Below are 14,669 nucleotides of genomic sequence, written 5' to 3' on the forward strand. Positions count from 1 at the left end.
GTCTTCTGACAAGTACATTGTAGCCCGCAGTTTTCTGTCCAGAATATAAAGAGACATTTATCACTGCAGCTGGGGTAAGGGAGGAAGAGACAGAGAGGGGGATCTCCTGTGCTGCAGCGATGTGCGTTTCTTTTTTTAACCCCTATTACTTCCTTTCTGTGGGAAAAAACACTACACCTCCATCCTCTTTAATCCATTTGAGATTTCCTGTGTTTTATTTTTTCTTTTATTTCACTGTCTGCCAGCAGAAATGCCTTCCCCATCATCATCCCGGTTTTTTTTTATCTGAGTTTTCATCACCTTGGTTCTCCCACAACATTATAACTCAGATGGAATATGTAGCAAGGATATGTAAAGTTATGTCGTCCTCCTCAGTTGTGGCAACAAAAGGTTACTACCTCAGGCAGAGAGCCGTAATATTTCCATATTTTGCTCTGCTCATGTATATTCAATAAGAATGATTTATTCGGTAACATTTTAAAGTCGTAGGAAAGCTGAATTATTCTGGCGGAGACTCTACATGTGCTGTAAAACATGGCATGGCACCGGGCGCTCATTGGATTTGAGCTAAGCAGAAGTTAACCAGAGGTTAAACAGAAGTCATGCAAAACCACCTCTATCATCACTATCTTTCATTCACCAATTAGTGTCAGTTTCCCCCTCGCTGTCCCCCACATGACCTTGCACAGATGAGCGCAGTATGTTGTAATTCAACATTTTCAGTCAGCCTGAATAGTGGGAGGCACCTTGTGGCTGCTACTGACCCAGATTATAAACTATTGATGAGAGCGAAAGTAACAGAGACGGAGGGCCTTGCCGAGGTGTGTGCAGGCCCCGAGGAGCCTCCCCCGTCTGGTCCGTGGCCGCCGCTCTCCACTGAGCCGTGCATGCATTCCGTCTTTCAACACGTCTTCATATTTCCAAGGCTGCGACTTTTAATCCTCTGTGCTCTGTTTGTTCTTTTTTCTTATGAATTAGCATGCACTCTTGTGATTTACATGAAAGAAGGCGCATATTGCGGCTGATCCTAACCGCGTCCTCTCAGCTGACTCAGAATCGAGTTGTAATGCGCGCAGCCTGAACACCGCATCAACTTTACCAGTCAATACGAATTACTACGCTGCACGCGCAACGCCGTCTGCTTGTTTTGACTTGTTTCATTTGTGAGAAAGGTCAAGAGCTGAACGGGATTGCGAGTGGTGCTTCCACATCGTGGCATAGCAGCCGGTGGCGCATAATCAAATTAAAGTATATTCATCAGCATTGAAAAACATTCACAAAGCTTCCTCTATTTTTATATTGCGTGTCTAATAAGCTAGTTCCTTTAGGCTACAACATATCTTTCTGGGCATTAACCTAATTATCATCTCACATTAGTTTATTATGTAAAATCAGGTTAGTGCGAAACATATAATTACTGCAGTGACTTTTACTCCAGTCTTCTTCTTTTTTTTCAGAAAAGTATTGATCAAAAAAAGTGCTTCCATGTTGCGTGATGATACATGTATGAATGAACGAGGAACAAAATTCATTCTGTGGACGTGTATTGCTGGTGAAATGTGACTTTTCTAACCTCACCTTCTTAAAGGGGAGGATTAAAGATAATGAGAGAGGTTGGCTGTTAAGTTTAATGGCGGACAGGAAGATCTCAGAATGGCTCTTTTTAATGATGTGCCTCTTCTCATGCAGCGCTCGTTAAAGATGAGGCCAGAATGCAGGGAGAGGACAGGGAGGGGACTGTGGCCAGAAACTTCACATCCCCCCCCCCCAGTCATCTATAAGACGTTGCAGCGGGGGTCTTGGGCTCCTTTGTGTGCGTAGGACCCTGCACTGCTTCTGTCTTCAGCTCGCATTAGCATCAGAAAATAAATAAAGCAGGCAATCAGGCCGCGACCTCGGACCCCCACAGCTATCACCCCGTCCTCCTTCTCCTCCACTGCACTTCACATGGCTTTAACTAGCTTGGATTTGCAACTGAATGTCTGGGTCGGTGTTTGGCTTTACCACGGCGCCGGTTGTTCCTCAGCTGTCTCCAGAGAAAAGGAACTCGGGGATGGAGAGGAGCGAGGGAATTGGATCTTTGACACCTGTCACTTCCACTCTGCTGCACCTTGCTCCCTCGCCACACATAAGGACTTTTCATGTCACAGCTCAGCATGTTATCATGAGTGGGCACAGAGCTTGAGAAATCCAATTACTACCACTGTGTCAGACCCCTGCCATCGTCCTTATGTATGCTATAGTCATGTTCCTCAAATCAGAGAAGATGTGCCTATTAGTTCCTTCTCTTTTCTTCAGACCGGTCTCCCACCTCCATTTCAAGCTGTGTGTCTCAGATAGGAGCTGCAGCTCCTCTCATGGACTGCCTCGCCACTGACAATCCTCTATATAGACTGGTGGGTGGCTAATGCTGCGGACACTGGTTCTGACTGTCTCATATTAAGCGGTATCATCGTGAAGACCTCACCGTGGTGGATAATGGAGAACCTGGGAGAGAATCAGCATGCCTCCCAGATGCCAAACAGATTGGCCTTCACGACAGGGAAATAGAAAGTGTTTTTCAGAAGTGTTAGAAGGCCTCCTCCTTGCTTTCCCTCTACCCAGTAGGTGTAAATCTAATGCATCACCACACAATGGGGGCCTCACAGTGTTTTTCTTGCTTCTTTTATTTGTTGCTCATCCCTAAATGACGCTGTCTGTCTGGTGCAGCGTGAAACAGGAGGATAGTGTTTTCAAGCCATGATCTGTTGCCCAAGGTGGGCCCCCTCCTCTTTCTCTGTGTGCCTCTGCTGCACTGAGCCAAACGCGCCCGTCATATTACATATCGCCGCCACTGTTATGGTATAGCCTTTCATCTCTGATGCTGTCGAGAAAACGGCACAAGTAGAATTCTTTAAAAGGGAGGAAAAACAAAAAAATGAGGACGTTGACAGAGTTGGAGCCATACTGGTGCCTCTGTGACAAGATGAAATGGAATATAAAAACACATAGTCCTGGCTAACACAAAGTGAACATGACTGAATGAGAAGCTACATTATATTAATAATGTAAGGTCGCTATTTTGAGACAAATCAGAAACTCGCAGAGGGAGAAGAAATCCTCAGATATTGGTTTGCTGCCCGGTGTGCCATCCACATTTGTTTGGCCACGATGACAAGTGCTGACATATTGTGTTTATTTCAGATGGATAAAAGCAAAGGGAGGAAAAAGTAATCAGAAAACAAAAACTTTCAGAAATGTTTCTTTCTGGCAAATGAGTGAGAATATAATGGTTTCTCTGCCTGGGCTGTTTATTGGTTATAGATTTTTCAAAGCCGATAAAACTATTCCACCTAAAGTGATTAGTTGTGGTTTGACACAAAGTATTGTTTTCCATCTTCCAGTGTAATATTTCCTGGACAGCTGTGCTTAGTATTTTCCCCCTGCCAAGTTTGTTAAATCCTTTCATCCATAAAAGAAGTATATTCAAGTTATTATCCTATTTTTAGGTTTAATTTACTCCAGAATGAGATGAAGTGACCTCAGTTTCTTTCTTTTTTTCTCTCTCTTCTCCTTCGGTTTTGTCATCAGTGATAAAAACTCAACGTGCTCCTATCCTGAAGCCAAATCTCCGATTGCTCTTCATCTCCGCTCGTCATATAGCTTTCACCCACCTCCCCCACCGAACCCCCCCATTCCTGGATGTAATTTAAGAGTCTCTTTCAGCCCCCTTGTTTCCTCCAGACTCAAGGGTTTCGGCGGAAATTAGCTTGCTAGCTCGGTCAAGCTTAAACACAGAAATGCTGCATTTGTTCTAGTGTATTTAAAGATGTCCTCTGCCGGCGCGTCGTGGAGGAAACGAGCCAGGCAAAAACGCGGGCAGGCCTTGCAAAATGGGACGCCAGCAGCCTGCTGTGCTGAGTGTTGAGAGTGCGCTGTATTGTTGTTGTGGGCCCGGGGCGCCTGAGCACAGGTTAATTTGTAGCTCATCATTAGAAGGGCAATTTGGATGCTCAGAATTGACAAGGGTGATATTTGCTGCGCCATTATGGCGGCGCACATCACATCGCTGTAGATCACAATACCGGTAATATGTGAGTAATGCATACGTCCATTGATGGAATCTGTTTGTGGCATTTATTGCTATTTAATGTCGATGTACAATATGTTATTTAAAATAAAAAAAAAAATAACAAAAAGCTTGTGAAATGTTGTGCAGGTCTTCTTAAGATCATTTTTTCTAAAAATGTGATTCCATCACATCTTCCTTCCTTTCTCCCTGCCCGATAATTCCTCCCCACAAAATCCTATTTTCACGTGGAAATGCTCCAAATGAGGAGAACGAAATGAGCTCAAGTTTCAGTTTAATTTTAAATTTAATTGCAATTTTTTTTTTCCATCTTGTATGTGTCACATTTAAAAATAATTGTCTCTTTAAAAACACTTCTAACCCAAAGATGAATTTTCTTGGATGAAATACATCACTGAATTACACCCCTGATTAGTTTTTTTTTCTTTTCTTGGAAATGTTATACAGCACGCAGCCGCAGAATTATCTAATTTACTACCATAAAGTCATTAAGCTAGTTTCTTGTTCCACAGACAGTGATATGGTTGAGATCATTATTTTTTAGTGGCGGAATCTACATATTTATTATGAGTTCTTTTAAAATGTGCTCATATTAACTTTATGTAATTAAACTCTAACTAAAGAGCACTTAACGACCTTTCGTCCATCATCAGAGCAACATTTATGAGGAAAATATGAGTTTGTTTATTCAATGGTTTTCCATTCTTTTATTGCAATTGTTCAAGTCCAAGTGCTTACCTATTTATTTTTAATTACTTAATGGCTCCACATCTTAAAAACCTGTGAAATACAACTAGGGATAGAAATAGTTCAAAATTCCCGTATACAGCATTATAACTCCTAATGAATGTATGTAAATATTAAGTAAAATATGATGATTTAGAAGTATTTACACAGTCTGTTTTGCATCCTGAGTTGAAAGCGTTTCGTTCTTCTGTTGCACTGCAGTGTATTGTATTGCTGCTGTGTTAAAAAACCGCTTTCCCTTCGTTCCCACCTGTGTTCGTTCACCCTTGTGCGACCAGGCTTAGCTCTTTATGCCTTTCTGTCTGGGTTAAATCCAGTTCACAGAGCCTGTTGGGAGAGTTAAATGGTCACTGGCTCATGTAATGTATGAAAAACCAAGGCATAAATTATGATCGGGACTGCTCTAAAAACCCACAGATCACACCAGACCTGACCATTGTAAATCCTGCCTCTCCGAGTGTTGCATATGTCATGATGGAAGCCGAGGGTAATGCTTTTAGAGCATTAAAAACTGATGCTGAGACACTGCATCATCGGGGAAGCAGTCGTGTTCGGAGCAGGGCACTATACAGTGAATGGATCCTCTCAGCAAAAATCCGATCTGTTCCCAGGGCGTTCCAACCGGCCCTCCCACGAATGTCATCATGACGACTAGTTCGCATCATTTCCACTACATCAAACAGTCCATTGGCCAGTGGTCCTGCTTTTGAGCGAAACAGTGCTCAGCGATGACACAGTGATTTATAAAACGGGCGTCGCAATTGCTTTTTTTTCCCCCCCCGCTGCCGTTACACAGCTGTTAAACAGATGCTGTTTGTACCAATTTAGAAGCCAGTGCATTGTTTGTCAACACCACTTTGGAAATTCATTCTTTATACCGGGACCCATTTACAGAAAGCGTTGGCTCTGCCGGATGGTCCAGCGGCGAGGGAAGGGAGTGCGGCGGTGGAAGCAAACATTTGTGGAATCTGACTTGAACTGTCGTTAGCTTTTAAAACAATTATTGACAGGCGCTTGCGAAGGAAAACACAAGCATGAGTCTGACTCGAAATTGCGTTAGCGGGCCATTTTGCGTCAGCTTTTGGAAGGCTACACGCAGGCCTGGCGGATGTGACAAGCTGTCAGACAGTCTGCATGGCTGGCTGGATTAGACAGTGGATTTGTTCTTGATAAATTGACTGCTGCTAATACTCAAAAATAGAAGCACGACCACGTGAACCCCTGACTTCACCAGCCAGTCGGCAGTTACTAACAAGGCCGCCCAGCGTGTCTCATTTTCCCCACAATTAATGTTTGACTGGAAGAATTGAAGGAATTCTAGTCAGACGGGCAGAAGCGGGACGGAGAGATTTTTGGGTGAGGGATTCGTTTAATTACATCTACGTACGTGAGACAGCGGTACTGATTAGATGAGAGCAGAGGACAGAAGGAGGAGACGCGTAAAGGATTGGCCTTGTGCGGGAAGCTGTGAGGGATGAATCCGGAGGTTTCGGGGGGGGGGGATAGCTTGATGTGACTGAACCAGATGCTGCGGGGAGACGGAGACGACTCGGTGCTGTGCGGAGAATGATGGCTTACGTGGCGCAGTAAGGGTGCCCCTCTACTGTTTGTAAAAACAAGACCATCACACTCCATCTTGCCGCTCCCGCAGGAGCCAAGCCTCCGGGCTGATTTATGACCCACAGACTGAATTGGCTGGCTGGGATGACAGCAGTGCTTGGACTCTCCCCGGTGAGTAGTGTAGGAGGCTGCTTGGCCCGGCCTCAGCCTCAGCTGGCCGTAGAACTGTCCTCCGCTGTAGTCAGGACCGACTGGATGTTAAGCCTCATTCCCAGAGTTGGGATCAGACAGGGCCAAGCCTGTTAGGACTTGAGCATGCTTTGGACTCTGAGCAGCGAGCGCAGACAGTCGCTCTCTATTCCGCTGGTTTCTGATTCCCACCCTCCCTTGTGTTACTTTCATCACATTCTGCATCACAGCCTCCATCAAGACTCTGTAGTAACAATTTAGATTTAATCAATCTTTGCCATGTGACTGCCAGGATGGAAAATTAATATGGAGAGCAATTAGAAAACAGCCATCTCACCGTCAGAGATACTCCACAGTATCGGGATGAGAGCAGAACAGTGGGCGACATTTCACCAGCAAATGAAAACTGTCTCTCCAGCACTCAGACATGGCAGACATGGTTATCTGTTCTCAGAAAAACTCCCCAGGGCCGCGGTCACATGTGTGCAAGTCGCTATATAAACGGTAGTTTTCATGCGAGTTCAAAGCATAAAAACAGAGCCGTTGCTGTTTACTGTTTCAGTCAAAAGAGCTGAATAATTGCCTTTTCAGAATTGAGATAGACTAGTCTTGATGGTTTGTTCGAGACAGTTTAATGGGTTTTAATATCAAAGACAGTAAGGAAACAACAAGAAAGCAAGAGAAATCAAAGGCTATCTCTGAAACCTGGACTGGCCACCAGGAGAATATGCCTTCATTTAAATTGTCATAAATTGTATTCTTTTATAGCAGCTGCATCACAGGAAGATGTACATTCTCCTGACCGTCTCTTCAGGTGTGTCTGGTTTCGTATGACAAACAGAATCAGGACATTACTGTTAGCGCTACAACAAAATTGTCAGCATGCAGAGAAAATACAAAGAAGAAGTTGAAGCCAAAAGTGGCAGACATTCTTTCTAAAATGATTTATCGTGCCACGCTGCTGCTCCAAATTCTTTTTCGGGTTCACCGTGCTGCAAGAAGTAAACTGACTGAATCGTGTCATACTCCAAGTCCCCGACGCCGTGTGGTTCCAGTTCAAAGAAGAAGTACAGAAATGAAAATCTGTTCACCTGGGTCTGGGTTCAGATCCTGTCTGCAGCCCTTCAATCCGGTCCGCCGCTTTCTCGCGGCCGCTCACGCTCCTTTTACACGATGAAATCATGGTTTTTACCCTCGAGGCTGCAGGCGCAACTTTTTTGGAGGGATAAGCGCACACATTTTCCAAGCCAAGCTCTGTGTGCTAGCCAAACAGGACGCAAAATAGCTGCAAAAGCTCAGAGTTTTACAGGGAGTTACCTCTCGCTCTGAATGCGTTACTTTTGCGTCAGAGGATTTGAAACTTTTGCTGATTCCTCTCTTTTTGTCACATTAGCTGCAAACAAATAGCCCCTGCAGCTGTACAGCATGAAGGGATCATTACATGTAGTACACGGCGGTAAATTGAGCAATGAGCTTGTCAGGTTGTGGGATTCCCACGCCGGAGCTACAGATCTGTCTTGCCGTAGCTCAAAAGTTCAGACGCCTCCATCTGATTGAAGGAAAGAGACAAGACCGAATCGGCTGCTGGCAGTCAGCAGATGCAGAGATGAAATGGCGGAGAGAACCGGCGGGCTCTCTGGATGTGCTGATGCAAAGTGATGCTCTTCCAGGTAGCTACAAACAGTGAAAAGCACGGACACCGCTACCAGGAGGATTTGGCTTTTCTCTCTGAAGTGGTGCATCAGTATGTACACATCCAAAGAGTTCCCCAGTGACTGCACTGACCTCAGTTCGGCATGAAAGTGCGGTGTGTCTGATTTGGAATCATGCTGAGCAGCTGTTCTAACATGTATTTTTAAGCCTCGCTACCATCAGATTGTTTTTTTGTTTTTCAAATGCGCAACATTAAAAAAAAAAAAAAACACACAAGCATCCTTTGCCTCCTGGTGGAGCTCCCTCAGTAATTAATTGCTATTAAAATGTGGATCGGAAATGTTCCCAATGACATCCTGCTCTGCGCTGTACTATACTTTAAGCCTGTTCCTGGAAGTGATTGGCAAGCTTATTTTCCTGATGACTTTGAATACACATTCACTGCAGGAGGTGCCTTCACTGTCTTTTTATTCGCCATGTGTTGACTTCCAAAGTTAAAGTGCTGCTGTAAAAGCCTTTCATTCATCTCGTATCATTACAGTCGTCTCTTTTTTTTTCACCCCCCAAGATGGGATGAGATTACGTTTTGTCAAAAGTCGATGGCCTGTCACTTTTTTTTATTTAAATTTTGGTCTTTTTTTTTTTTTTTTTTTTTCTTTGCAGGTCTTTCACAGCAACATCTGCGTTTCATGAAGCTCTGAGCAGAGGCAGGATGTGTGACTGTTAATAGCACTTGGCTTTCATAACAATGTCATTTCTAACCCGCTTGCTCTCCCATAGACCCCTAAAAGAAAGCCGAGGAAAATGGCTTTCACTGCATATGCAGTCTCCGCTAAAGAGAGAGCGCACGACTTGTGTATATTTCTTTGTGCCTCGAGGCTTTTCATGCCTCAGAAAATGCCTTAGGCTATAGAAATAAGCCAAAGTGTTTGGAGGAAATTGCATTCATTACCAAGATACTTGTAAATTTTTAATCAGCTGAGAAAAAGAAGTACTTTGTCAAAAATGTCAAACAAATTTTGGGGAGAAATTTCAGAGCCCTAAATATAGAACCGGCATTTGTATTGAATGCATATTATGTGCAAAGAGGCTCAAAATGAGGAAGTACTTAAATGTAATCTGTCCAAATCTACTTTACGTAGCCACAGGAGCTGAAAAATTGACAACTTAATGCAGCTTTATTGTTAGTAATCTGTCAAAAGAAAAGCCACCGGAAAGGTACATTTAGTGGTCACATAGGATTAGGAAAATAATAAAACCAGGGATTTAAAATGGCTTTCGGAGTGCTGTTGCATTGGACAATGTAATCAGGCCTTTTCAACTCTGTTCATCTATTATTTTTTTATTCATCACTCTCCATTATGTTTCTGGTACCTGCTAAAATCATTGTGTTGTGATTGCATTCTGATTGGATGTGTTTAAACAAAACCCTCACTTTAATGCTTTTTGTCTTCTTGATTTCTGCCGAAGCAGTTCCTCACATTAATCAGCATTCATTCTCATTTAAATGCACACAGAGCTGTAGAGAGAAACTTCTCTTTATTTATTTATTTTTTGGGTTGATTTCAGTTTTTAGCCTCATCGATTTTTTTTTTTTTTACTTTACAGTACTTTTATAAAATGGCCTCATTATGAAGCAATATTCCATCAAATTAATGCCAAATCAGATCTTGGATAATAAATTGCGTGTATTTTTGTATGTGGACAACAAAGCTTGTTTTACAGTCAACCCTTTTAAGCGACAGAATTTCCTGATTGCGTGTGTGTGTGTTTGGAGTGTGTGTGCGCGCATTTAGTCTGACACGATGAAAGGAAACTACTTCTGTGACGCCTCTGAACCAGTCATGTGGACAATTGCTCGCTCGTGGTCTGCATTCTCGGCGCTGGTGCTCATGTTTTCTGCCCACGGGCGAAACGATTCCTCCAGAGCTGCTCTCACCATATTTAGGCTCGAACCGCCCATGATCCCCTTTACTGGCTCGCTCACTCACTCATTTAGTTACCATGTTATCTGTCAGTCTCATCAGATTATACTTTATGAAAGACAGCTCTGGCATATCTGCCCCTGAAAAGCACGTCTCCGATCTTTAAATATCGATCCCCCGGGGGCCTTAGCAGAGGTGCCTCTCATGAGTGCGGGGGAAAAAAAAAAAAAAAAAACGGAGAAAAACAGATCATTAGTGATTTTAATTAGGTGATCTGTCAAGCTGCGATTGCCAGATGTAAGCGTATGCATTTGGGTCGATTGCAATCCCTCTCTCACAATCCCTTCTTGTCACCTTGGGTCTTGTGAGATGGAGGATGGATTCTGTGAGGAGGGAGAGACGAGCGGCGGGAAGGCACAGAAATATGTCATTGTGTGTCTGTGAGGCGCGTTCCTTCTTCAGATGTGAGCTGGTGGAAAACACTAACAATACCGCTATATGAAATAAAAGTCATTGTGCTGCTTCTGATGTGCAATAAATCCGCCGTCACGAGCGCCCAAGACGAACGACGTATCGTTTGGATTTAAAATAGGGCTTCTATTTTAACTCATGTTTGTAAATTAAGAACAAACACAAATCACAGCATTTGAGATTCAGTAAAAGGATACAACTACTTTTTTTTTTTTTGTTGTCATAATGATGCAAAAATGCTCTTGAAAGTTCTTCCCGCAAAACAACAAACTACAGAGCGCTGCAGTTATACAGACTCAGACAAATCTTTTTTTCACTGGAGCGTTAAACATCATTACATATTTATAACTCGGCGCCAGATGACAGAGACAGAGAGGGAGAGAGATATGAACCAGGCAGCAACACCACAACTCGTCTGCTGTCTTTCTCTGTGAGATATCTGATTGCACTGTTTGAACCTGACTTTCATCCGATGTTGCTACAGAAAACCCAATTATACAAGAGCTGCAAATGGACTTTTGATTTAACAATACATAATTTAATTGGCATATTAGACGCACCCCAAACATCCAGCTCCAGTTATCAGCATGCAGAGTTAGCGGGACGGCGGCCTTGAGCTCATGAAGATGGAGCGCAGTGCAACTGAAGGAAAATCGTTCAGAAATGTTTAACTCGGGGCTGCACGGGGTGGTGCAGTGGTTTTGCTTCTCACCACACTATCAAGATATTCCCTGTTCAATTCTGAGGCCTTGTTAGTGGGGAGTTTGCATGCTCTCCTTGTGCACGAGCGAGTTTCCTCTGAAACCCCAAAACACGCCTTTGATGCTGTTTAAGTGACTGAAGTTGCGTGTTGTTGTGAGTGTGAGTGTGTGTAGTGGTGTGTGTTTGCCCTGTGATGGACTGGCGAACTGTCCAGGATGTAATCTGGCTTAACCCAGTCCAATCATTATCTTTTCTTTTTTAACAGATCTAAAGGTGTGAACAAAGTGAAAGTGCTGCGTTGTCTTATATTTACCAAAACATCCACAGCAGTGCTGTGTACTGAGCTTAATGCAACACAGTGCATGCTGGGTTGTTGTTGTGGAATTTATACCTAAGAATTCAGCGACAGCAAATAGAATGTATGAAGAAGTTCAATAGCGGCAGAAATTCCTCCGCCATGCACATCAATTACGATGCTCTGCGAGGATAAGGAGCTTCTAAAGTCCCTCACATCTCGCGTTTGGTCCGTTCACAGCTCTTTGCTCCGTGCTGCGTTCATAATCCCATCAGATTCAATCAGAGTCCATTACATGGCGGCGTTCAAGGCTTCAAAAATGGACCGCACTGAGGCAACAATCAAACCGGGGTTTCTTTCAGTCGGAGCCGTCGCAGCACACGCTGGACTGTGGAGAAGTGAATGTGTGTCTTTGTGTTTGCGCAGTCGGTGCAGATTATGGGCTGAATGACGGATGTTTTGAGGTTGATTTTATCCACTCATAACAAATGAAAGTTGTGTCAGGATGAGATCTGTGTGTAAAAGTTTGAGGGGCAACTCTTTAACCGTTTGCTCTGTCCTTTCTCCACAGATCCCAGTGAGGGTTTCCACTGCCAGGACGAGTGTCGCATCCTCGGCCACTCCGACCGCTGCTGGATGCCTCGCGTTCCCATCCCGGCGCGCGCCAAGTCGCCGGAGCACGGCCGCAACGTCATTGCCCTGTCCATCGAGGCCACCACAGTGGACGTGCCGCATTACGAGGACGGCACGACCAAGAGGACTTTTGCCACCTTTGGCAAGGATGGGCCGGAGGACGTGGAGCGGGGAGAGATGAAGGGAAAGTGGACTCAGGAGTCTCAGGTGTGCAGCCCCAAGGCCAATGGAGGGGCTGTCCGCGAAGCTGGCAACGGGCGCGAGGCGGCCAGCCCCATCACTTCCCCCGTGCACCTGAAGAGCCCAGTATCCAAACCCTCGTCTGCCTACAACACACTGAAATGCCGCGACGCAGAGCGGATTGCCAACCACAGCCTGCTGCGGCAGCCGGAGGGGAAGGACAGTGAGCCGGCTGTCAGGGAGATCAACACGCTTCTCCACGACGGCCGGGACAAGGAATCCCCCAGCAGCAAGCGCCTGAAGGACATTGTGCTTTAGCGAGCTTCTCTAGGACACACGCACACACACACACACACATGCAGTGTAAACTCACATATATATACCCCGCAATAGCTGTGTGTACACAGAGGAAAGCCAGGCTGTGGAAGTAGAGAGAGAGAGAGAGAGAGACACACCCATTTGCAGTATACAAAAATTCAAGAACCAGCTTGGGCTGACAACGGCGGACTGTAGAACGCTGCAGCTAGTTGTGCGCTCGAGCCCAGATAGTGGATGTGGCTTTGTTGTAGTCGCAGTACTTTTTCCTCGTTTGCTTTTCGTTCGGTTTTTCTTTCTATCGGTCTGCAAAGAGTGGACAGGCAGGTTACTGTTGACTGCATGGACACGGCCAGTGGAGCTCTCCAGCCCTCCAGCCAAAGCAGGACACTTCCATGTTTGGACACCCGAGGTGCCAGATCATACGTACAGTTATGCCTTTTGAACTACTTTTGTATCACAAACTGACATTTGCCTTCTTTGGTTTTTGCAGTCTGTTTTAGCTGCCAAAATCGCTCTTTGTTCCTTTGTATAGTGAGCTCCATCACTGTAATAAAGACACACACATGCACACACACACACACGCAAACACAGGATTCATCCAAAAATATTGTCGATTAATCCTTCAGCGGTCTTCAGAGCGTCCAGGAGGAGGAAGGAGAGGCTTCCCGGCCTCGTTCTCGACCCTCTTTTTTTCCCGGCTAATGAGAGAAACTTGTCTCTGCGTATCTGTGAGGACGTCCCGGCGTCACCGGACTGCGAGGTCTTCGCGGTATTTATATTTTATCACGGACGGAGCTAAACGAACTCTCACTATCTGCCAAGCCGCTCTGAACCCTGGAAGTGGGAAAGACAGAGCCTTGTGTTCAAATCCAGTTGTATGAAGAAGAAAAAAAAAAAAAAGAGACTTACTGCTTTTGAAATCTCCTGTGCCCAACCTTGATTGTAGCCAGTGGAGCACAAACTAGAACCTTGTGCTTTGGTCTTGTACTTTTTTTGACTTTTGACTATGGGGCTAGGATAGAAGGGATCGTCACTCATGTCTTGCTATGTGAAACTCTGTATAGGGTTTACTATTATCATTTTTAATAACCTGTTGTTATGTGACAATCCCTTTAATGTTTTGTTTCAAGAGAAAAAAAAAAAAATAAACATTGGTGTTCAACTGAAGCTACAGTAGCGTTTGTTACACAAACACAAAAATAAAAAAAACATATATGCCAAAATATATTTTATAAATAATTTAAAAATGTATAATGAGAATATTTAATGCTGTGTAGTTATTTTATGAGTAAGTTATACTTGAAATTAACTTGCTTTTGTTCATTTGTCTTTTGCTTTTTATATTGAACCTGATTTCTTTTTTTATTTTCAAAATGGAACTTGGATTCTTCTTCTTCTTCTTTTTTTTTTTTTTTTTTTTTGTTTACTGTGTGATCCCTGGCAACTGTTGACTTGCAGTCTACCTTGTTGTAAAGAGTTTCTTATTGGTCAGTTCTTGTGCCATCCAGTTTCTGTGTGGGCTACTAGAAAATGTTAAAAAAAGACAAAAAAAATGAAAAAAAAAGTCAAAAAAAGCGATTTCAGCACCAACATTAGTGTGTCAGTTCAATGAGCTTAGAGTGAGATAGCAAAAGAAACCAAAAAAGACGCAAACAAAACCTAAACGATTGCAAGATGTTGCTTAATCTTAGTATCTGAGGAGGAGAGCGAAGAGCTTCCAGCGTTCTTCGGGCTGTAACAGGTTCCCACCGTTTTTACCTGAGTCATCGGTCGGCGGTTCTATTGGGCCCAATCAAGTTTAAACTAGATTTCTCCTACTTTTTTTTTTTTTTTTTCCCAGCGTCAACTGAGGGCATTCTGACGTGCAGACTGGCTTTACTCAGCAGTGCTGTCGCCGTTTTGCCGCCTGTGTTCGGCCAATCTCAAA

General features: G+C 44.1%; 1 protein-coding gene across 6 annotated transcripts in view; it reads left to right on the plus strand.

Moving 5' to 3' along the window:
- Positions 1-14,387, plus strand: part of pcdh19 (protocadherin 19) — a 57,491-nt gene extending 43,104 nt beyond the window's left edge. For all 6 annotated transcript variants that reach the window (XM_030109601.1, XM_030109609.1, XM_030109634.1 and 3 more), the window contains exon 5: positions 12,183-14,387. In XM_030109601.1, the coding sequence (XP_029965461.1) occupies positions 12,183-12,742 (560 nt within the window). In that variant the 3' untranslated portion in view covers positions 12,743-14,387. The remainder of the gene's footprint in view (positions 1-12,182) is intronic.
- The last annotated feature ends 282 nt before the right edge of the window (positions 14,388-14,669 follow it).

Source organism: Salarias fasciatus, chromosome 2 (assembly GCF_902148845.1).
Source record: "Salarias fasciatus chromosome 2, fSalaFa1.1, whole genome shotgun sequence".
Lineage (NCBI taxonomy): Eukaryota > Metazoa > Chordata > Actinopteri > Blenniiformes > Blenniidae > Salarias > Salarias fasciatus.